The 24141-nt window shown below is 56.0% G+C and overlaps 1 protein-coding gene across 1 annotated transcript; it reads left to right on the top strand.

Annotated features, from left to right (window-relative positions):
• Positions 1 to 330: 330 nt before the first annotated feature.
• Tab1 (TGF-beta activated kinase 1 (MAP3K7) binding protein 1) lies at positions 331 to 23861 on the top strand. Its single transcript, XM_048355140.1, has 11 exons — positions 331 to 390; positions 12250 to 12386; positions 12659 to 12812; positions 13576 to 13662; positions 14810 to 14948; positions 16259 to 16372; positions 16703 to 16814; positions 18234 to 18378; positions 19581 to 19803; positions 20968 to 21130; positions 22449 to 23861. Exons 1-11 carry the CDS (start codon positions 358 to 360, stop codon positions 22654 to 22656), a joined length of 1515 nt encoding a protein of 504 aa, XP_048211097.1. The 5' UTR covers positions 331 to 357; the 3' UTR covers positions 22657 to 23861.
• Positions 23862 to 24141: the final 280 nt, after the last annotated feature.

The following is a 24141-nucleotide window of genomic DNA, read 5'->3' as shown; positions in this document are numbered from 1 at the left end:
CTCCATCCTCAGGTCTCAGCCTCCTGAGCAGTGAGGATTAAGTGGGCCACCAGCGCCCTGCTAATAGCTTTCTAAAGGCTTGCTTTGCTTGCTGGGCCACCTGCCGCAGAGGCAGCCACAGTGAATAACCCGCTCTCCCCAGGCCCTGCAGAGCGCGCATGCTCCCTCCTGCCTCCGCGCCAGGGTGGCGCTGTGCGCATGCTCCCTCCGCCGGACTCCCCCCTCCCCCCGCCGGCTCCAAGGTGGCACTGTGCGCATGCTCCCCGGAACTTAGGTCCTCCAAGGCGCTCTCAGCCGCTCTAGCCGTCCTTCTCGTTGCTCCGCTGGGAGGCGGGAGCACCGCGGGGGTTGCCCAAGATGGCGGCGCAGAGGAGGAGCCTGCTGCAGAGTGTGAGGAGATTGACTGGCTCCCCGGGCGTGGGGGTCGGGAGTCCCGGGGTTCTGTCGGGTGGTGGAGCGTGACCTCCGCCCGCTCCTCGCCTCCCAGGCCGGGGCGTGGGCAGCGCGCGGAGCGGTGCGGGGCCGCGCCGGGCCCCGCGCATGCGCGCCGCCGCCCGGCAGCCCTCGAGGCGCCTGGGCCCGGCTTGGGTGGGGGCGTCCGCGAGCCGGAAGCCAGCGCGGCCGCCCAGCCCGCCGGGGCGCGCGCGGAGCTGGGTGAGCAGCCCACGCGCGTGCGAGGCGTGCCGTGTGGCGGCCACCCCGCGGGTCTCCTCACGCCGGCCAGCCGCGGGGCATGCTACCGTACTCACTCCTTTCCTAGAGGAGGAAACTGAGGCACAGCGGGCCGTCTCACCCTGGCCACTCACTCCGCTGGTGAATGGCCGAGGCAGGATTAAAGTCAGGCGGTTGGATTCCAGAACTCTCCTTTGGCTGTCAGGGCTGATGCGAAGGATTGACAGCGAGATGGCCGGGACCTCGGTGTGGGTTTCGGCTTCGCTCTGCCTCCCTTGGTCTCAGTGGCTTCCCCCAAGGTGACCCTGGGAAGCCCAGGTCTCTGGGTTGAGGCTGCTCCCGTCTTCCCTGCCTGGGTTTGGTTCTGGTGTTTGTTTCTTTTCCAGTCCTGGGGCTTGAACCCTGGGGACTGGAGGCTGCCCCTTAGCTTTTGTGCCATAGGGCTAGCTTAAACTACATAGCACCACTTCCAGCTGTGTTGGTAGTTTTAATGGAGATAAGAGCCTCATGGAATTTCCCGTCCAGACTGGCTTCGAACTGTGATCCTCAGATCTCAGCCTCTTGGGAGTAGCTAGGATTATAGACGTGGGCCACCAGCACCCAGCTTTAATTCTGTTTTTGTTTTTGCCAGTCCTGGGGCTTGGACTCAGGACCTGAGCACTGTCCCTGGCTTCTTTTTTGCTCAAGGCTAGCACTCTGCCACTTGAGCCACAGCCCCACTTCTGGCTTTTTCTATATATGTGGTGCTGAGGAATGGAACCCAGGGCTTCATGTATACAAGGGGAGCACTCTTGCCACTAGGCCATATTCCCAGCCCGATTCTGTTTTGTTTTTTTTTAACCCCTGTGTCTTCTGAGATCATTGGCCCTCCTGCCCTTGAGCGTCTTGAGGTATCGGAATAGGGAGGATTAGGTTAGCCTGCACTTCAGTGTGCTAAAGAAGATGTGTTTGTGCGTGTGCGCACACGCTGGTACTGGTATTACAGATTGTACTACTCTACCACTTGAGCCATACCTCCACTCTTTCCTTTTGCTGGTTAATTGGTGATCAAAGTTTTTCTGATTTGTCTGCCTGGGCTGGCTTTGAACTGTGATCCTCAGATCTCAGCCTCCTGAATCGCTAGGATTACAAACATTAGCCATCAACACCCAGGTTAAGGCACGCATTGTGTCGACTCTGGGAGCTGAAAGATCTGACCTTCTGCTTTGTAAGGTCTGAAAGGGCAAGGCCCTGGCATGAATGTTCCCATTGTAGAAAGTATCCCGGAATCACTAGCTTGACTGGTGTTGAGAGAAAGGGTGATGGGAAGAAGTGGTAAATGGTACGTGTTGAGTTAGCTGACTGTGGAGAGGGTGGTCACCTGGGGTATGCAGAGCAAGGTACCTGCCAACTGTCCCCCCACCCCCCACCAAGATATGATAGAGCCCAGGAGACCAATTAGATAGAAAACAAGCTTGCCTAGCCCCGATTGGGGTGATGATAGACTTAAAGATTATAGACACATAGTGTCTTGGTGCAAGGTAGGGGATTTCCAGAAGATGCCTGTACAGCCACTCAATCCCACTCACACCCTATCAGACTGACCAGGTCATCCCTGCTGGCAGGGTGTCCGGTGTCTAGCCTAGGCAGGGTGCATGGCTTGTGACCTGACTGCTATCCTGACTCTGCTCAGATGCCTGTGTTCGGCAGATGGCTGTGGAGGCCTGCTACTCTAGCTTCTCAGCTTGGGAGTGCATGGATGAATGAGACAGGGTGCCCACCCCCACTGTGTACAGCCCAGCTTGGGAGAAGGAGCCTATGCCACTGACATAGTGTGAGAGGCACTCTCAGGTCAGTGTGGGCCTCCATCAGGAGCCCTGGGCAGGCAGCAGAGAACTGCACAATTCTTTTAAGGATGTCAGCTTTACCAGGCAGTGTAGAAGAGGAATATCCTAGGAGGATATGGTGTCTGCTGAGGATTGGGGTTTCATGTCTGTATCACTAGCACAATGATCCAGGCAGAGCGGCTTTCACGGAAGGAAGGGCTGGGATTACTCAGGAGTTCAAGAGCTACTTGGCAGGGTGGATCATCATCCCGAAGAATTTCCCTTTCCAGGCAGTGTGGTACCTTAAAAGATCGTTTGAAGGAAAGAGCTTTTGAACTACCAGCCATTTCCCTCTGATAAAGCAGTGTGTGCCACACACAGAAGTGTGGCTTTCAATGAGGTTATGGCTCCACATTAAAGGCTTACCCTTTTCTGGGTAGCAGAGCATGGTGGCGAACACTTTGGGGCGGGTAGTGGCCACAACCCAAGGGACTGAGTTGGCTTGGTAGATGCTGGCAATAACCTTTGTGTTTTGCAAAGCTTTTTGATGCTTTGAGCCCAGAGCATAGGCGATCTGCTTTGTGACTAGAGAAAGTGTAGAACCCTGGGGCTGGGAATGTGGCTTAGTGGTAGAGTGCTTGCCTAGCATGCATGAAGCCCTGGGTTCCATTCCTCAGTACCACATAAACAGAAAAAACTGGAAGTGACGCTGTGGCTCAAGTAGTAGAGCTCTGGTCTTGAGCACAAGAGGCTCAGGGACAGATCCCAGGCCCTCAGTTCAAGCCCTAGGACTGGCAAAAAAAAAAAAAAAAAAAAAGTGGAAGCCTGGACCTGCTAAGTGGCTATTAGAGTCATTAGGTGTGAATACAGGACAGTGGCTTGGCCCGGGGGAGAGAGGAGGGTGCTGGGAAGTAGGAGGGTCCAGCTGTATTTGGAGGCAGAGCTGGTCTGATTTGCTGGAGTTGGATATGGGGTCTGTGGCAGAGGAATGCCAAGTGTCTCGAAGCTGGGAACACCAGTGATGTCATTTACAGTGAGTGGCCCTGAAAGAGGAGTTTCTTGCATGCAAGGAGGCCCTACCTGGAGTTTGATACTCTTATATCCAGTTAACCACCAGAAAACTGGAAGTAGAGCTGAGTTCAAGCCCCATGACAAAAAAAAAAAAAAGAGAAAGAGAAAAGCTACTTAAACTAATATTATTATTATTATATATTTGCCAGTCTTGGGGCTTGAACTCTGCTCCTGGACACTGTCCCTGAGCTCCTTTTGCTCAAGACTAACACTGCCACTTGAGCCATAGCATTGACTTTTTCTGTAATTAATTAGAGATAAGAGTCTCACAGACTTTTCTGCCTCTACTGGCTTCAAACCAGGGTCCTCCAATCTCAGCCCCCTGAGTAGCTAGGATTACAGGCGTGAGACACCAGTGCCTGGCTTGAAATTAGTATTTTTAAGGTTAGGCATATCCTGAATAATTTTCCTTAGGAAACCACAGGTGTTAGCTATGTTTTTCTCTACAGTGTACATTGAGATAAATATGAACCTGATAAGATGTAAAAACAGTGATTTATACCACTAGTGGGGACACCCCAGGCCAGAGTGATTTATACCAGTGGTGGGGACTTTGTGATGTCAGCATGGAGAGCCTGTGGTGGAAACTTGGGGGCACGGTGGGGACCAGGAGTGTGCTGGCCCCCAAAATGGGTCACCCAGTAGCTTGGAGATGGCAGGAGGCATTTTAGAGAAGAAACTGCAGCCCCACGCTGAGCCATCTTCCCATTATCCACCCGGTCAGAGTTTCCTTTTGGTCTCCAAGGTATGCCATTTCTTTCACTACAAAAACACTCAGCCTTTTCATACCATAATGTGATATTCAAGCTGTGAGCCTGAACCGGCCTTTGTCTACTTGTGCCACCCGGGGTTTTGAGATGAGTCCATGTGGCTCCATTTATGACCTCTTTTGCTGTGACCCAGGCTGAGCCTCCGTGTCAATGAATGGGCCCGAGGGGTTGCAAAGCCCCTGGGGACCACGCACAATGGGATCGCTGTGGAAGCTTTGCCTACCAGAATAGGACTGTTGGAAAGCCCTTCACCAAACCAAGCTGAAGGCAGGCCCTTGGCGGCAGCAGCCTTCTTCATTTCTGTTGGGTTTTGTAAGCGATTCTTTGAATTGGAGAAGAGTCATGGTCCCTGTGTCTGCATGTGTGTGCGTGGGTTTGCGTGGAGGGGAGGGCTCTACACCGAGGGTGCCAAGTGTGAGACACCCCCTTCTCAGCTTCTCAAAGGCTCGTGCCCCCTGAGCTCATGAGCCTGGCATTTGGGGATGTGGGAGAGAGTATGCATCAGTGAGCACCGGGGCGGAGGGGTGGGCGGTGTGTGTGACTCGCAGATCCGTGACCTTTCCAAAAATTGTTCAGAAATGTGGAGGAAGGAGGAGACTTGGCAGACTGTGGAGAGGCGCCGCTGCGGACGCTCGGTGTGTCTGATCCCTAGCGGAGATGGAGAGTGGGAGACCTCTCTCGGAGCTCGCCAGCCACAGGCCTGTGAGGTGAAGTCAGGGAGGCCTGAGGCTGGCCGTCCGGCCACTTGTCCCCGAATCTGTCAGAGGTGCCATGGGGGCCACATTCTAGGCAGGGCCCGCCACTGAACACCACCGCACCACTTGAAACCCATGTGTTACAGGAGGATAGAAGACAGCATGATAGTAAGGACACAGTAAGAAACAGATGCACTGCTCATTAGCTCGTAATGTCACCTCCAATTATAGTAAATTGTGGGAAATAACAGCTCTTTAAGCCAGTGAGCAATACTATGGCATGGTGGTGGGAGAAGGCTGCATGTTAACAGCCCGAGGATGGGGTGCCTGTATTATTGTCCAGCCCCTCAGAGTTCTCAAGGAAGGGGTTCTGGGACTTGATTAGTGTTCCCTCAGAGTCTGCGGCTCCGTGTGCTGACCCCTCATGGTCAGGAGCAGCAAAGTAAACTGACTGACCATGACTGCATGAAGCCCCCCACCTTCTTTTCCCTTCAGACTGCTCATGGTATGAAGACAAAGACTTGTTTGGATCCCCTGTGCTTTCAACACTCGCATGATGTTTGCTAATCAAAACAGAAGAGGGCTCCAGCCCGGGCTGTGGCAGGCAGTAGCTTCAGCTAGGATAGAGTAACCTTGTTTTGATCTTTTAGACATGGCAAGTCATACTGGTTTTCCACTTAGATGATTGGAAAGGTTTATATTGGCAATGAAGTAATTTGAGGGAAAAATTGGCAATTTAGAGATAAACTGGAAGTGGGCAACTTATCAAAGACTGCATGGCTGACTGAGGTTTGGGAAACCGGCCTCGGGTACCAGCTAGATTCGAGCAGGGACTTCAGGGGTAAGGGGACAGAGAAAGACAGAAAAAGAAAGGTCTTGCTTTCCCGTGCATGCTTTCAAATATATGCTCTTTGGCTAAGTCTTTTTCTTTTATCTGGTTTTCTTTCTTCTATTTATGTCTTGTTCCAAGCCATGCTGGGTGGGAGCTTACTCCTTACAGGGTGCCACTATAAGCCAGCAGGCCGGGGCTTAGCAGGGAGCATTCGTCAGCTACGTGTGCCTGGTCAGAAGTCTTTCAGTATGGATCTGCTAGTCACCCAAACCGCCTGGCCCTCCACCTCTGCCCTTGCTCGCACTTGCTGATGCGACCTTTCTCCCAGGTCCCTAGAATAGATGGGTTTTCAAGAAAGGCAGAGTTTGGTGAAGCTGCTACTTGCCTCCTCTGTTTGGTGTGTCCCTCTCCTGCCAGAAGTGGGTTAGGTTCCTGCACCTTTTGTTCTGGGCACAGTTTTAGAAGTCATTTGGAATGCTGTGCAGAAGGCTTTGTCTGTACAGCGTAGACAGCTGGGTGAGATAGTTCATCTGTCAAAGGGCGAGACTCAAAGCTGTGTCAACAGTCTGGAGGGCTGAGATGAAAGCATTAAGATCTAATCTGGCCTTAGGTTTCCAGAACTTCCGGAGGAGTGAGGTTCAGGACACTGGCATGCCAGACCCCATAGGGAGAAAAGCTGGCTGTTTTAGTTGGTAGCAAGTAGGAATGTTCCCACGGAGGCTAGCTGCCCTTCTTTTACTTATGAGGGCTTCTGGTTTCCATGTTTTGTTATTCTGACTTGCCACCTGATTGCTTTTCTTTTTGTGTGTTGGTTGGTTGGTTTGCGATAGGGTCTCCCTATGTAATGTAGCCCAGGCTGGCTGGAATTTGTTCTGTAGCTGAAACTGGTGCCAGTGACTCACTCCTGTAATCTTAACTACTCAGGAGGCTGAGATCTGAGGATCTTGGTTTAAAGTCAGTACTGGCAGGGAAGTCTGTAAGACTATCTCCGATTAAGCACCAGAAAAGCCAGAAATGGAGCTGTGATTCACATGGTAGAGTGCTAGCCTTGAGCAAAAAAGACTCCGAGACAGCACCCAGGTACTGAGTTCAAGCCCCACAACCAGTATACATACACACAACCAAAAAAACCCTCTACTCTTCCTGACCCAGCCTCCTGAGTGCTGGGATTATAGACGTGTCACCATGTCCGGCTACTTGATGTCTTTTATTGTTTGAGTTAATTTTATCATGAATTCTCTAGGGTTTCCAGGTATACTGTGCTTTACCTTTTTTTCCCATTTGCTAGCCTCTTTTTTCCCTCTTCTGTCTTGTCTGTGCTCATACCTCCATAATATTAAATAATGGAGAGAATAGGCAGCTTTGTTGTGTTCCTGAGAGAAATGTTTCTTCCCTTGTGCGTCAGTCACGCTGAGTAAGATACTGAAATTGGAACTCACTAAAGTATACATTTGAAAATAAATATTTAAAAGTAAGTATTGGAGGAGGTGGGGGGAGGGAAAATAGGAGAAAATGAGGGAGGGGTAGCAAGTTTGACAAGAAATGTACTCACTACCTTATACATGTAACTGTAACCCCTCAGTACGGCACCTTGACAATAAAATTAAATTTAAAAAGTATTGGAGGGCTGGGAATGTGGCTTAGTGGTAGATTGCTTGCCTACCATGCATGAAGCCCTGGGTTCAATTCCTCAGCACCACATAAACAGAAAAGGCTAGAGAGTGGCACTGTGGCTCAAGTGGTAGAGTGCTAGCCTTGAGCAAAAGGAAGCCAGGGACAGTTCTCAGGCCCAGAGTCCAAGCCCTAGGCAAAAAAAAAAAAAAAAAAAAAAAAAAAAAAGAAGGAAGGAAGGAAAGAACGAAATAAGAAAGCATTAGAGTTAGGTGCTAGAGCTCACTCCTGTATCCTAGCTACTCATGGGGTTTGAACTCAAGGCCTGGGCACTGTCCCTGAGCTCTTAAGCTCAAAGCTAGCGCTCTGCCACTTTAAGCAATAGCTCTGCTTCCAGTTTTTGAGTGGTTAATTGGAGATACGTCTCTGCTTTTTCTGCATGGACTGGCTTTGAACCATGATCCTCAGGTCTCAGACTTCTATAGCTAGGAAAACAGGTGTGAGCCATCAGCACCCAGCTTATGAGACTCTTATCTCCAATTAACCACCAGAAAACCAGAAGTGGTGCTATGGCTCAAAGTGGTAGAATGATAGCTTTGAGCAAAAGAACTCACGGACAGCCCTCAGGCCCTGAGTTCAAGCTCCACAACTGGCCAAAAGAGAAAGAGAGACAGACAGAATGAATGAATTTGAGCTGGCTCCAGTGGCTCATTCTTTTTTTTTTTTTCCTTTGGCCAGTGCCAGTGCTTGAACTTAGGGCTTGGGCACTGCCCCTGAGCTGCTTTTGCTCAAGGCTAGCACTTTACCACTTGACCCACAGGACCACTTCTGGCTTTTTATGTTTATGTGGTGCTGAGGAATCGAACCCAGGGCTTCATGCATGCTCGGCAAGCACTCTACCACTAAGCCACATTCCCAGGACCCTGGTGGCTCATTCTTGTAATCTTAGTTATTCAGGAGGCTATGATCTCAGGATCACCATTTTAAGCCTGCCCAAGCAGGAAAAGTCCCTGAGATTCTTATTTCTACCCAGCAAAAAAAGCTGAAATTGGAGATGTGACTCAAGTGGTAGAGCACTAGCCTTGAGTGAAAAAGCTAAGGAACAGTGCCAGGCCTTGAGTTCAAGTCTCAGCGCGCGCGCACACACACACACACACAAATAAATAAATAATAGGCATGAATCACCAATGCTTAGCCTTTTCTTACTTACTTTTTCTTTTTTGAGACAGTTGTACTGTGTAGCCCAGGCTAGATTCAAACTTGCTATCCTTCTGCCTCAGCCTCCCCAATATTGATATTAGAGGTATGCCCCACCACACCCAGCTCCCAACATGACTTTTTCCTCTCCTTTTCTTTTTGTAGATACAGAAAGACTGATTCTAATCCATACAGAAAATCAAAGCAACTAGAATAGCCAAAATAATTTTGGAAAAGAATAAAGTTGGAGGAATCACACTATTGATTTTAAGACTTACTATAAAGCCACAGTAATAAAACTAAAGTATAAAATGTAATATTGGTGGGGAGACAGCCAGACAGAACAGAGTCCAGAAATATCCTCTATAACAAGGCTGGTTAATTTTTACCAAAGATTCAACAGCAATCTGATAGGAAAAGGGTAATCTCACCAGATGGTGTTCACACAATCGACAGCCACATTCAGGAACAAAGTACTTAGACTTCCTAGCTTTGGCCAAAATCAATTCAAACTGGACCAGAGATAAATGTAAAACCATAAACCCTTTAGAAGTAAAGAAAAGGTCTTTGTGACCTGGAGCTGGCTTGTAAGGGAATCTTTTTTTTTTTTTTTTTTTTTTGCCAGTCCTGGGCCTTGGACTCAGGGCCTGAGCACCATCCCTGGCTTCTTCCCGCTCAAGGCTAGCACTCTGCCACTTGAGCCACAGCGCCGCTTCTGGCCGTTTTCTGTATATGTGGTGCTGGGGAATCAAACCTAGGGCCTCGTGTATCCGAGGCAGGCACTCTTGCCACTAGGCCATATCCTCAGCCCCATGTAAGGGAATCTTAATCATGACTCCAGGAGCAGAAATCATGGAGGGGAAGGATCGGTGAAACGGACATCATCACAACCAAAAACCTAGTCAGCCACTGATGGCACCTGTAATTTTAACTACTCAGAAGGCTGAAATCTGAGGATCAAGACCTCAAGGACAGGTCCTAAGTTCAAACCCCAAGGGGGGAAATAACACTAAGGAAACATCCCAAACCAGGTACCAATGACTTATGTCTGTAATCCTGGCTGCTCAGGAAGCTGAGATTTTAGGATTGAGGTTCAAAGCCAGTCTGGACAGGGGAAGTCCTTGAGACTCTTATCTTCAGTTAACCAGCAAAAAGCTAGAAGTAGAGCTGTGGCTCAAGCGGCAGAGCATTCGCTTTGAGCAATAAAGCTTAGACAGCACCCAGGTCTGAGTTCAAGCCAAAAAGAAAATATCCCAATTAAAAAGGGAGTACATGACAGACTCTTGTGCAGAGAGGATCTGGGGGTGCAAATAAGTGCACGAGAAGACATCCAGCGTGATGAACCACTAGGGAAGTGGGAGTTGAAGGCATGGTGTGATGAAACGTGCCTCTTAGAGACCTAAACAGACTCGCTGCTGGGTAGGGAAGGCACCAGCCTTGCGTGGCTGGCGGGGATGCTCGTGTTTTAGCCACTCTGGAAAATTGTGGCAGTTTCTCATGAGTGGACATTATCCATTTGCAGTCCCTCCCTGAGGTGGTTTCCCTAGAGCACTGAAAAGTTATGTACCAGCACAAACATGCATGAAAGTGTTTGCAAGCCACTATCTTTTTTTGTGTGTGTGTGTGTGTATACTGGTGCTGGGGCTTGAACTCAGTGCCTGAGCACTATCCCTTAGCTCTTTTGCTCAAGAATAGTGCTTTATAATTTGAGGAGCCACAGCTCTTCATCCAGCTGTTTGCTAGTTAATTGGAGATAAGAATCTCAAGGACTTTATTTTTTCCGGTCATGGGGCTTGAACTCTGGGCCTGGGTGCTGTCCTTGAGCTCTTCAGCTTAAGGTTAGCGCTCTACGGTGCCACTTCCGGTTTTTCTGGTGGTTAATTGGAAGTAAGAGTCTCATGGACTTTTCACACCCAGGTTGGCTTTGAACTGCCATCCTCAGATCTCAGCCTCCTGGGTGGCTGTGATTACGGGTGTGAGCCACCAGTGCTTGGCTAGCACAGCTCTCTTAATAATTACCAAAGCCCCGGAACAACTGGAATGTTCTTCCCTGGGTGAATGGACAAGTGGGCCACGCAGGGTCTGTGCGGTGGAACAGAGACCTGCTGTGCCGTCAGGAGGGACCGGCGAATGGTGTGTGGGCGCAGTGCGGACGGATCTCAAGGGCACAACCCTGAGTGAAAGAACCTGCCTTGAATTTCACGTACTGTCACACGCATGACTGGGAGAGACAACCCAGAGAGCTGGCCAGCAGGCCCCAGGGGCTGGGGCAGTGGCGACTCCAGAGGGACATCAGAAGGGGCCGTGCAGGGTGGTGGGGCATGCTGTATCCCAAGTGTGGCAGGACTCACACGGATCTCAAGTGTGTTAACAGCCAGGCCACTCCCCTCCACTACATGTTAATTTAAAAATAAACCTGACGCCCACACCCCACAGAAGTGCTCGGAAGGAGGGTGCTAAAATAGATAAATACAGCACAGAAGCAATAAAATGGAAATGCAATCCAGAAAGCAACTCCCTGTCTGTATGTGTAAAGAAACAAAATGAAGGTGGCCACGTTTTTGTTTTTTTTTTTAATGTTTGCTTCCAGAAGCCTGCTACAGTGGTTTTCCCATGCTTTTCTTTTAAGACCATTCCTAGTCATTTGTAAGAAGTTGTGCCCAATAGCGGTGTTCGTTTAAGACTTCAATGAAGCTTTCAGTGCCCATTTTAACTAGTGGCCTTGAAATTGGCTTTGGATTCTGCCAACCATTGACTGTGCTGTAGCTGTGCAGTGGAGCCCGTGCTGCCCCAGCAGCAGGCAGAGCCCCCGGGCCTTGCTGCGGTCAGGCCCGGGGCGAGGCAAATGCAGGTGCTCAGGACACACGTAGGAAATTCAGTCCGTGTTTCGGGGCCCTGGCCTGCGTAGCATGTGCTGCTTAGGTGTTTGGAATGCGTCAGTGAGGCCGCTGGTTTGAGAGAGAGCGGGAGTCAGACAAAGGCAGCCAGGCGAGATGGCTCTTTGCTCCCCGGGCCCACGGCCCTCTTGGGTTTGCTAGGAGAAACGAGTGTCCGCACGTGGGACACCCCAGATGCGCGCCAAGCTCCAGGCATTGCTGGGAAGTTGTGGCAGGGGAGATGGGAAGGCCCGGGGCAGGGGGGGCAATGGGGACCAGCTGGCAAGGTGGAGCTTCTCAAGACCTTGTCCTAACTATCCTCCTGAAACCACGAAGGGAGCTACTTATGCGGTGTGCGGGTGGGAACCGCACACCGCAACCACACCCGGTGGCCCCGGCATGCCTTGCTTGTGCAGAACCTCTGCGAGCCGTGCTTGCAAAGAACTTCCTGCCAGGGCTTTGCTGCTTCTGTGCTTCATGACACAGCTCCACCCTGGGACCCACATGTGGTGAAACACTGTTTTTTTTTTGGGGGGGGGTGGGAGGGGTGTCCTGGGAACCAGTGTGTAGACTGACCATAAAGACAGGAAAACCTTCTGCAGATGTCTCTGTACAAGAATTGCTGCTCTCCAGAAAGGCGGAGAGCCCTTTGGCTCAGGAGAGCTGGGTCTCCCTGGGGAGGAAGGCGGCGCCTCATGGCGCCCTGGTGTCCCTCCCTAGGAGCAGCAGGCAAGCTGGACGGACGACCTGCCGTCTTGCCACCTCTCCGGCGTTGGCTTGGCCTCCAACCGCAGCTACTCTTCCGATGGCAAGGGCATCGAAAGCCACCCTTTGGAGGATAACTGGCTCAAGTTCAGGTAGGCCTGCAGTGGGGTTTTGCAAGCAAGACATCCCTGGGTGTGGGTTTCGCCCTGCACGTGGCCCTTGGCAGGCGGCCTCTGCTGCAGTCCCTTCCACACCTCGGGGAGGAGGGGAGGCAGAAGGTCATAGCCACCCTGAAACAAGAGCCAAAGCGGGGGACCCAGGAAGGTACCTAACGTCTTCTCTGTCTTTAGTCTCCCCCAGGTCCTTTCTTCCTCCCCTATCTGAGCCCCTGGTCTTAGGCCTCCTTACACCCTCCCTCTACCAGGAGCGAGAACAATTGCTTCCTGTACGGTGTCTTCAATGGCTACGATGGCAACCGAGTGACCAACTTCGTGGCCCAGCGGCTGTCGGCAGAGCTCCTGCTGGGCCAGCTGAACGCTGAGCACACCGAGGCCGACGTGCGGCGGGTGCTACTGCAGGTAGGAGCTCCGGTAGCTTTGTCACCCGAGTCAGCAGGAGCGCCCTCATCCATCCCTAAGAGCTGGAGGCCGTGCATGGAGTAGCAGTCCCATAGGGTTGGCAGTCTGGCTCTGGAGGAGGCCCTGCTGGAGAGGGAGGGAGGGAGGCCTGGCGGAGACTGGGGTCTTCAGAGCAGCCCTATCCTCTGGGCAAGTCAGTGCAGCCTCGCATTGCTGCAGGTGGCCAGGAAGGACCTCCCCTCTTCCCTCCCGGCTGTGGCCTTGCTGCCTGCTGTTGTGTTGGGGTTTTCTCCTGCTTCTCCGTTTCCAAGCTCATGCGGATGGCCCAGCCTTTTCTTGTCCCCTTGGGCCTCTGGGCTTCTGTGCAGTGACTTGTCGGCATCATGGTGAGCAGGGGCCGGCGGGGCTTGACAGAGCCTTCAGGAAAGACCACTGTGCTCCATTGACCTAGCACTGCCCAGAGCCAGTACTGAGTGGAAGCCTGCCTGGGGCACTGCCTCACCACAGATGACCCTGCTCTAGATGAGCATGGTAGGACAGAGCCACTCTACAACCAAGACTGGGCTCTGCTCTGGGCTCTTAAGTCCCTTTGGATGTGGCCTGAGCGGTGTCCCTGCCCCTGATGTGCAGAAGCCCTGGAGCTGATACGTGTGGGCCACATGAGTGGGGGCTGTGAGTACAGTGACCTGCTGTGCCCTCCCGGGCATCTCAGTGTGAGAGGACTGGTGTCTGAGCCAGCCTTTGCCTCGTCTATGTCCTGCAGGCCTTCGACGTGGTGGAGAGGAGCTTCCTGGAGTCCATCGATGATGCGTTGGCTGAGAAGGCGAGTCTCCAGTCTCAGCTACCAGAGGTAATCCCCCCACCTGCTCCACGCCCCCAGTCCCAGCTACCAGAGGCAATCCCCCCACCTGCACCGGGCCCCCAGTCCCAGCTAGCAGAGGCGATCCCCCCACCTGCACCGGGCCCCCAGTCCCAGCTAGCAGAGGCGATCCCCCAACCTGCACCGGGCCCCCAGTCCCAGCTAGCAGAGGCGATCCCCCAACCTGCACCGGGCCCCCAGTCCCAGCTAGCAGAGGCGATCCCCCAACCTGCACCGGGCCCCCAGTCCCAGCTAGCAGAGGCGATCCCCCCACCTGTACCGGGCCCCCCGTCCCAGCTAGCAGAGGCGATCCACCTGCACCGGGCCCCCAGTCCCAGCTAGCAGAGGCGATCCCCCCACCTGCACCGGGCCCCCAGTCCCAGCTAGCAGAGGCGATCCCCCCACCTGAACCGGGCCCCCAGTCCCAGCTAGCAGAGGTGATCCCCCCACCTGCTCCAGGCCCCCAGTCCCAGCTAGCAGAGGCGATCCCCCCACCTGCTCCAGGCCCCCAGTCCCAGCTAGCAGAGGCGATCCCCCCACCTGCTCCAGGCCCCCAGTCCCAGCTAGCAGAGGCGATCCCCCCACCTGCTCCAGGCCCCCAGTCCCAGCTAGCAGAGGCGATCCCCCCACCTGCTCCAGGCCCCCAGTCCCAGCTAGCAGAGGTGATCCCCCCACCTGCTCCAGGCCCCCAGTCCCAGCTAGCAGAGGTAATCCCCCCACCTGCTCCTGGCCCAAATGTCAAGGCGTAGCTCTGCCAGAAGGCGACTCACCCGAACATGGACGCAGCAGGTGCAAGGCAGCAGGACCCGTGGGAGCCAGTGTGGTCTGTCCTGAGAGGCCCCTGCGGCCTGCTGTGGGTGGACAGCTCTCCTCTGAGGCTCAGCCCTGGGTTTCAGTGATGGGCAGGAGCTTAGGCCTTTCCAGGTCCCCTGGTCCCAGGCTGCAGCCTCATCACTGGCCAGCAGCTTCAGGCTGCCCCTGTTAGGGCTTGTGGGCTTCCCTGAACAGGCATGTATCCTGGCCATGCCATGGCCGTCTGTCTGTCTTCTGGGCCCTCACGTCCCTGCTCTAGGGGAGGGAAGGGGTGGTGGTGGTCCTGGGGTACCTGCCTGCCTGACCTCTCTGTGGATGGATGCAGGGTGTCCCCCAGCACCAGCTGCCTCCTCAATACCAGAAGATCCTGGAGAGACTCAAGGTGCTGGAGAGGGAGATTTCGGGAGGCGCCATGGCCGTGGTGGCAGTTCTTCTCAACAACAGGCTCTATGTGGCCAATGTTGGTGAGCCGCCCACTGTCCCAGACCCAGGGAGGGAAGGGCAGAGGGGCTGGAGGCCTTGTGGGCAGTCTGTTCTCCAGATACATGGAACCTTAGATGCAGAGTGTCCTGCAGCCATTGGACATGTGTCCTCCTTCCACCATGTCAGCGCCTGCCACACCGGGCAGAAAGAGGGTGGGCTGCAGGGAGCAGGCACCTTAGCTTGTGGCCTTACGCTGCCACTAGCTGGCTTGTGGCCTAGGGTGAGCCACATAACCTCATCTAAAGTGGCCTCCAGATGAGGTTCTGTGGTATGAATACCTACTCAGCATCTCCACGGACAACGGCGATCTGGGGGACTGAACATCTGACTGATGGGAAAAGAAGGGACATCTGGGAAGCAGAAAAGTCTGTAGAGCATGCTGGTCCCTGCTGCAGGGACTCTGCAAAGACCTCTCCTGCACCGTGCCATCTTCCACCATTCCTTAGGACTTTGTTAGACTGCAATTTCTAAAACAAAACAAGAGATGATACCAGGCGCCAGTGGCTCACGCCTATAATCCTAGCTACTTAGGAGGCTGAGGTCTGAAGATCACAGTTCAAAGCCAGCCCAGGCAGAAAAGGCCATGAGGCTCTTATCTCCAATTAACCACCAGAAAACTGGATGTGGTGTGGTGGCTTAAATGGTAGAGTGCTAGCCTTGAGCTGAAGAGCTCAGAGACAAGGCCCTGGCCCTGAGTTCAAGCCCCACGACTGACAAAAAATTAAATAAGGGGCTGGGAATGTGACTAAATGATAGAGTGCCTGCCTAGCATGCATGAAGCACTGGGTTTGATTCCTTAGCACCACATAAACATAAAAAGCCGGAAGTGGCGCTGTGGCTCAAGAGGTAGAGTGCTAGCCTTGAGCAAAATAAGCCAGGGACAGTGCTCAGGCCCTGAGTCCAAGCCCCAAGACTGGCAATAATAATAATAATAATAATAGTAACAATTTTTTAAAGATGAGTAGTATTTAGTGGCCCGCCACATCTGATCCAATGCCAACAATTAGCTTGTGGCCGGTTCTATTCCATCTGTTCCCCGTTGTCCACAAATTTTTGTGAGGCAAACCCCAGACATTGTGGTGCGATGTCATCTCTAAAGAAGAGGTGTCTCTTAGTACACACACAATCCTGTAACTGTCACCCGCTTTTCCCTACTGGTGGTTCACCCTTGGCCTTTCCTGCAGCCTGTGTGAGAAGCCTTCCCCCCTTCTCTCCAGAGTCCCCCTCCTCTCCCAGGGGCTCCCTCCTCCTCCTGCATAGTCTTCACTTAGCTGCTCAAATTGTGCTGCAGGTACAAACCGGGCACTTCTGTGCAAATCCACAGTGGATGGGCTGCAGGTGACCCAGCTGAACATGGACCATACCACCGAGAACGAGGATGAGCTCTTCCGCCTTTCCCAGCTGGGTGAGCGGGGCGCGCAGGGCTGAGGACTGACCCCTGCACCCCTCGTGGGCTCACTTTTGGTAGTCAGGGAGGGGGGTGGAAGGGCTAGGAACTTAGGTCTGTGTTCAGCCTGCCTGGGGTGCCACAGTGCCTAGAGGGAGGGAGGCCTGGGGAAGGGGATGTTCTGAGGACACTAGGGGTGTTGGGGTACTGCTCCCTGTGGCGCTCCACTGATCTCTCTTTCCTACATCCTTGTTAGCATGGCGCGTCTCCGTCTCTTTGGGTTTTTTTCACTTTGTCATCAACCAGGGATGGTTCTACAGGAATGCCTGTTCTGTCTCTCCCTGGTAGGTTTGGATGCAGGAAAGATCAAGCAGGTGGGGGTCATCTGTGGGCAGGAGAGCACCAGGCGCATCGGGGATTACAAGGTCAAATATGGCTACACTGACATTGACCTGCTCAGGTGGGTGGCCAGCCAGCAGCCCCCAGAGGGCTGGGGGCAGAAGCCGATCTCAGGCTGCAGAGGGAAGGGGTTGTTGAGGCTCAGGGCGACACTTTTCCTCCTTCAGGGTGGCAGGGGTGCAGTGGAGCCTAGGCTAGCAAGCCAGGGGTTGGTCCTATAGTGCTAGGCTGGCAGGAGGTGAAGGAAGGGAGCTGGGCCAGAGCCAGGGCGGCAGAAGTGTCACAGGGCCTGGCGGGACAAGGAGGAGGTCGCATGAGGAGCTGGTGTGGATAGGAATGGGCAGGCCATCAGCCTGCTGGTCACTGCTGCCCACGACTGGGGGCAGCGCAGAGGTGAGATGAGGTCCGCCTTCCCCGGGGATACTGCCTTGCGCGGTGTTACTGCTCACAGCAGTGACAGTCATGCTAAGCCTTTGTTCCTAAGTGGAAACCGAGGCATGGAGACATCAGGTAGCCTGCCCGGTCATGGGCCTGGTGACAGACCAAGGCTGGACTCGGGGCAGTGATGGCAAGTCTTCCCTCCTCGCAAGCCAGGAAACGCTGCCGAGGCCGCCAGTTTCTGGTGTGTGTGTGCACATGTGCGTGTGCACACGGTTGCTTCTGGGCGTGTTTCCTTGGAGCTGAGGATGGGGGCAGCCTCCTGAAATACCCACAGAAATACCCTGTACCCACTCCCAGGGGTCGGCCCTCCACACTTTCCTTCCTTAACCACCTCATTGCAGGCTGTGTGCAGCTCGCTGAGGCTGAGCTGAGGTCCTGCACCCCTCTCCTTGCCTGAGCGACGCCTCTCACACGCACGCCTGCACCTGAGTGCAGCCCCTGGGATTCCCACCCTGGCGGGCCTCGACTACCCAGCCCAACCCTCGGGATGTCTCCACTCTGTCTTCTGAGTGTTGTGTCAGGAATGCCCCCCTGCCCCTGTGCAGGTGCTGGAGGTTTCTGGTGTTTAGCACAGCGCATTAGCACATGGTGTCTCCACACAAGGCCTAGTTGTAGCCTTAGCTGGTGCAGACACCTGTGAGTTGGCTCTCTTGCTTTCTTTTTTATAGACAGTAGTGAGTTTGAACTCAGGGCTTTAGGTTTGCTTGGCTTGCTTCCTCAGCAGGCACTTTACCGCTGAGACACACCTCCAGAGAGGAGCGGGCTTTCTCTCTTGCCCTGCCAGGCTCCATAGACAGGAGGCACCAAACAGGCTGGATCCTGACATTTGACCTTGGCCACCCGACCCCAGAGCATGGCCGCTCTCTTGGCCCGTCTTTCTTTCAGCACTGCCCTCAGGTCTGCTCTGATTTTCTCTTTCCTCTTCCTCCTACCAACCCAATGTTTTATCGTACACTCTGGGTGTAGATTCTCCCCCCAGCAGAGGCAGCCTCCACCCGGTGGCCTTTCCACACCAAGCCTTCCCTCCACTCTCCCACAGTGCCGCAAAGTCCAAGCCCATCATCGCTGAGCCAGAAATCCACGGTGCACAGCCGCTGGATGGGGTGACCGGCTTCCTGGTGCTGATGTCCGAGGGGCTCTACAAGGCCCTGGAGGCAGCCCACGGGCCCGGCCAGGCCAACCAGGTGAGCCCCACCCTGCACTGGGGAGCAGAGCTCCTGTCCTCACATGCCGCCGCACACCTTCTCAGCGATCTGAGCTGGGGGAGGAAAAAGCTCAGAGCCCTGAAAACATTGCTCCCGACCAAAGCTGTCCTCATTTCAGCACCGGGCCTGAGGAAGAGGAAGAGGGTGAGGCAGAGACTCCACTCATCTCCATTGCTCTGGAGCCACCCAGAGGAGGCCTGGGCTGGAGGTGGGGATGGGGGGGCTAGGAAGGTTTTGTACTTTTCCCGAGGCTGGCCTCTGAACCAAATCCTCCTCCCTCCGCCTCCTGACAGGCGTGTGCCGCCACACCCAGCTGGTTCTCCCGTGGGGTCTTGTTAGCCTTCTGCCCAGGCTGACATTTTCCCTCAGTCTTACTATGGCTTCCTCCTGAGTAGCTGGAATTACAGACGTGAGCCACTGTGCCCAGCTCCGGTTCAGCCTCTTCAGCTAAAACCTGTGAGGAAAGTTTGGGAGGATTCTCCATGTTTACGTGTCCTCACGGTTTTTATCTTATTCGTCCTGGCAGCCTTGCAGCACGGAGGGGGGCGTGGCTGGCGGGGCGGGGCGGGGCGGGGCCCCGGGTCCTGCCTGAGGCGGCATGCTGGCTGTGGGCGGGGCCGAGCCTGGCTCCAGCTCCAGGTCCTCTCCCCTCACCGCCTCCGCCTTCTGCCTCTAAGCGGCTGTGGCCAGCCTCTGGTAGAGAACCGAGATCTTCTTTTTCTTCTTTCTTTGGTGGCATCTACTAGGTTCGAGAATGTGGTGGTCAGGAGCCTTCTCTGAGAGCAGGGCTACTGTCTTCACTCCACATTCCCAGTTCCTGACAATACCTAGCAGGTTGTGGCCCTCCGTAAGTGCGCGTGAGGAAGAATGCCTGGCTCTGGCCGTTCACCTGGCCCGTAGCAGCCTACAGACCCCTGCAGTCCATTACGTGACGTAACTCTTGTGAGAACCCAGGGAAGTGACCCATTTAGAGGTATAGAAGCCATGTTTCTAACTGGAAAGTTCCAGACAGATTACCCTGAAGGTCTTAAAAAGCTCCAATTGCAAAGTTGGCTGGCAGGGACTTCCTGGGTCAGTGACCGACCCCTAAGGCAACAGGCAGCAGGGCCCCAGGATTATGGGCTCCTCCTTTCCCAGGCCATTCCTCACTTCTCACCAGATGCTTGGTCCCACCCCCCCAGGAGATCGCCGCGATGATTGACACTGAGTTTGCCAAGCAGACCTCTCTGGACGCAGTGGCCCAGGCTGTGGTGGACCGGGTAAAGCGTATCCACAGTGACACCTTTGCCAGTGGGGGGGAGCGCGCCAAGTTCTGCCCACGACACGAGGACATGACCTTGTTGGTGAGGAACTTCGGCTACCCACTGGGAGAAATGAGCCAGCCCACAGCGTCCGCAGCCCCAGGTGCGTGTGCCGTGGCGCTGCGGCCTCGCTGCTGGGCATCTGTGAAGCAGGAGGCCCGGCTTTGAGCGGTTCTGACCTGACGTGGAGTCTGTGCTGCATGTTGTCCGTATAACAAGGATGCTGCCACCCACCCTGCCACCTTTTGAAGATCTGACACCTGACCACGCAGCACAGGCCGCAAGTCACACAGCTGACGGATGATCAGGCCCCAGGGCCTGGCTCTGACCCTGGCCACAGAGAACTGGAAGATACATTTTTACTTTCTTCTCTCTCTGTCTCTCTCTCCCCTCTCTCCTCTTTCCTCTCTTTCTTTCTCTTCTCTTCCTTCTCTCTCCTCTCTCTCCCCTCTTTCCCTTCTTTCTCCTCTCTCTCTCTCTCCATTTTCATGTATTTTTTTTTTGTGCCAGTTCTGAAGCTTGAGCTCAAGGCCTGGGTAATCTCCCCGAGCCTTTGTACTCAAGGCTATGGGGCTCTTAGTACTTGAGCCAGAGCTCCACCTCTAGCTTTTTTATTCGGTCAGTCTGGGGCTTGAACTCTGGGCCTGATCACTGTTCCTGAACTCTTCAGCTCAAGGCTAGCACTCTGCCACTTGAGCCACAGTGCCACTTCGGGCTTCCTGGTGGTTCATTGGAGATGAGTCTCACGGGCTTTCCTGCCTGGGCTGGCTTTGAACCACGACCCTCAGATGTCAGCCTCCTGCGTAGCTAAGCTTCCAGGTGTGAGCCACTGGCACCTGGCCCTTTCCCTCTTCGATTCTTGAATCGAGTTGGTGGAGGCATGGTGGAGGCAGAGGCACTGTTCCTGAGAGCTACGGTTTCTTTTCCTTTTTTAAAATAAGCAAATCTTAGAACTTGAACCTTGTGGCTGGGCTTGATCTCCCCAGCCCCCAGGGTTGCTGGCGTTTCTCTGGCGGGTTGTTATTGCAGCCGGGTTTTTATTGGGTCAGCCTCTGTGAGGAGCAGACTTCTGTGGATTAAGCTGGGGGGGGGCGGGGGGGGGGCTGGGCCGCCACTTCCCTGCTGAAGGGAGGGCACTGCTCCATGGGCCCAGGGCCACGGGCCACTTGGGAGCTCAGGGAGCCTCTCAGTCCAGAGAAGCAATGTCCCTGTGCCCATTTCCTCCCCCCATCCCCTCCCCCTCCCCACCACTGTCTTCCTCCCACAGCTGCAGGGGGCCGTGTGTACCCCGTGTCTGTGCCCTACTCCAGCACCCAGGGCACCAGCAAGACCAGCGTCACCCTGTCCCTCGTCATGCCGTCCCAGGGCCAGATGGTCAACGGGGCCCATAGCGCCTCCACCCTGGACGAAGCCACCCCCACGCTCACCAAGTAAGCCACGGAGCTGCCTGTGCCGTTTCCCCCGTGCCCCCCCCCCGCCCCCCGTCCCCCGGGCTGGCCAGGAGGGCTGGGGGGACAGTCCGCCATCCGCCGTGTCAGACCACGTCCTCGGGCTTCACCTGTACAGGTTCTCTTGTTCCTTCCTCCCATCTAGGAGGGTGGCCTAGGCCAGACCCGGGGCTCTGCCTGGCACCATTGCCCCTGCCCGCTCCTCCCACCACTCCCGAGCGCCCATGTGGGTTTCATCTTGGGAGGGTTTGTCTAGTTTAGGGGGAGGGGAATTGGGAAGTGGGGATGGGGTTGGGTAGACCTGTGGGACAGGTCTATTGTCAGCACCCCCCCCTGCCCCCACAGGGGAGGGGGATGGGGGGGATCTGGTTTCCACATTCCAGCCCTCCAGGAGTAACAGATCCCACACCCAGCCCGGCAGCATGGGGCAGGCAGGATGTGGCCAATTAGAAGGGCCCTGTTTGTCTCTGCCTGCCCAGGGCCTGCTTCTTCCCACCAGATCTGCTGCTACCACTGTGGCAGGAAGAGGCTGCGGGCAGCTGGGAGTCCCCGAGCAGTCCTTGAAGGGTCAGGGTCAGCCTCTGTCCTCTCACCCCCCACCCCACCCCAGGAAGCCATCAGCTGCGTCCACACAGCTGACCACCGCAGGCCGCAGAGCAGCCAGCGCCTCCTCTGCCTGACTCCCCGGGCCTCCAAGGCCTCTTTCCTTCCCTAGCCGAGACATGGCTGGGCCTGAGCTGGTGCCGCGGGTGCCGGGAGCTGGCGGGCAGCGGCGGTCTCCACCCAGACCCTGAGAGGCAGAAAGCTTTCTGGAAGAGGGGCCTTGCCTGCCCGTGCCTGGGGTCCGAGGCGAGGTTGGAGTGGCTGCTCTGTGGCTCAGGACCTCAGCAGGACTTTCCCTGACAGAGGAAGGCCACGGGGCAGGGCTGCTCAGCCCGGACACCCAGGGAGGGCTCCATTGGCCTCTGTCGGCCTAAAGAGCCACGTGTGGCCCATGCTGCAATCCACGTGAAGGTTTGGCATGGGGACACCCGCCTGCAGCCCCTGCACTCGGGCTGGCGCAGTTCCCCTGAGGCCATGGCCGCCTGGCCAACATAGCGAGACCCTGTCTCAGAAAACCAGCGCAGAAAAGGAATCATTTGACCCCTGGCTGTCTCTGAGAACATCTGGCCCCGTTGGCCCCTCCGGCCATCTTTGCTAGGCAGGCCCAGCAGCCCACTCGAGGTCGGGACTCTGTCCCCAGGCTGGAAGCCAAAGTGCCCTGCCTCAGTTGTCCCGCTGACTCCCTTCCCTCCTGCAGCCAGAGCCCGACCCTGACCCTGCAGTCCACCAACACGCACACGCAGAGCAGCAGCTCCAGCTCCGACGGGGGCCTCTTCCGCTCGCGGCCGGCCCACTCGCTCCCGCCGGGGGAGGATGGCCGCGTGGAGCCCTACGTGGACTTCGCGGAGTTCTACCGCCTCTGGAGCGTGGACCACGGCGAGCAGAGCGTGACCACGGCGCCGTAGCCTGCGCGGGGCGCGCAGCCGAGCCAGCCCATGCGTGGGGCGCGTGGAGGACGTGGGGGGCGGCCCTGGCGCCAGGCCAGGCGGGCGAGCCTGTGCTGGGGGCCGGCGGACGCCCCACCTCATGCACCAGGCTCCGCCCACGGCACTGACGGGTACAGACTTGGAGGCCTGCGTGTACCCGGCCCCCACGCAGGCTGGTAGCCCCCCCCCCCCCCCCGGGCGGCCCCGGCCAGGGCCGTGCTGTCCAAGCACCGAAGCGGCGGCTGCTCTGCGGGCCACCGTGGGCTCCTTTCGCCTGTGTGACACGTGGGCCCACAGTGCCACCGGCCAGACGGACTGCTTCCTCAAGGCCCGAGCAGCCCCTGGACGCGGCGGGGCCCCCTCGCCTTTGACTGGTGTGCCCCCAGGCTCTGGGCCTGCAGCCCCTGTGCCCATCGATGCCTGAGCCAACGCAGGACGGGGTGATGTTCTGGAAGGCCGGAGGACTGGAGCAGAAGCACTGGGCCCGGAGCCCGTGGAACAGGATGCCGGTGGCTGGGCATCCCCAGGGGCACAGGGGGCGGGCTGGCCCACCCAGCCGCTGCTTCTGCAGGCCCTGGGAGCCCCAGCAGCGAGTGGCGAGGACAGGACGGGGACAGCTGCGGGGGCGGGGGGGAGCAGAGCTGGCCCTCTGGGCTGCGGGCCGCGTGGGACAGGAGAGACCGGGCTGTGTCTGTGGGGGAAGCGGGTCCTTGGAGTCCTGGCCGACACAAAGCCCAGGGGAGGGGGCGGGCCAGCCAGGTCCCCAGCTAGATCCCTCACGGAGCCCGCTTTCCTGGGGTCCACAGAGGAGGCAGAGGCCGCTCCTTGCTTGTGGCCCCCGTGCGGGGTGTGGCTCGCAGGAGCCCGCTGCCTCCCCTGCCCCGTCCCCTTCCCCACCGTCCGTCAGGCCACAGTGCTGTCCTTGCTGTGTGCGAAGCCAGAGGCCAGCTCCAGACCCGTCCTGCTCGCACTGGCCCGAAGAGCCCGGCCCCATGCAGTACGGGGGGGGGGGGGGCGCAGAGCGGATGACAGCCCCCCGCCCAGCTGCCATGGGACTGTCTCAGGTGATCTGGGGAATGCCCAGCGCTCTCACTCTAGAAATGGAGCCGTGTTTGTTGTTGATGCAATAAGGAAGCCATGGTATTCTCCGCCATCCTCAGTGTCTCCTTCTGCAGGCCGCGTGCCTGGGAGGTCTCCAGGTTGGTAGGATTTGAACCCAGGCCTCCGGGGCACCTGCGCTGCTGTCCCGGCCGTGGAGGGGAAGCGCAGGCCTGCGCCACCCCAGGGCCTGGGTCACCCGGGCAGGGCCCCTCCTCTCAGCAGCCAGTGGGCTTTGTTGGGGGAAGGATGTTCCACAAGTGCTATTGCACGCACGCCACTTCCTGCCCTTTGGGATGGAGCTCGGCCCTGAGGGAGAAGCGTTTGCGGCAAGCGGAGGGCTGTGTGCTCAGGAACAAAGCTGGG

The sequence above is a fragment of the Perognathus longimembris genome, chromosome 1, assembly GCF_023159225.1.
Source record: "Perognathus longimembris pacificus isolate PPM17 chromosome 1, ASM2315922v1, whole genome shotgun sequence".
NCBI classification, from domain to species: Eukaryota; Metazoa; Chordata; class Mammalia; order Rodentia; family Heteromyidae; genus Perognathus; species Perognathus longimembris.
Note: the sequence above shows the minus strand (reverse complement) of the source record. Positions and strands in the feature narration are given on the sequence as shown.

Bases quoted from the DNA above. Each gene is read 5' to 3' on its own strand.
- Tab1 (XM_048355140.1), top strand. From the start codon at position 358: ATGGCGGCGCAGAGGAGGAGCCTGCTGCAGAGT. The intron at 13,663-14,809 runs GTAATCCCCCCA...GGATGGATGCAG, and splicing joins TCCAGTCTCAGCTACCAGAG to GGTGTCCCCCAGCACCAGCT. The intron at 18,379-19,580 runs GTGAGCCCCACC...CCACCCCCCCAG, and splicing joins GGCCCGGCCAGGCCAACCAG to GAGATCGCCGCGATGATTGA.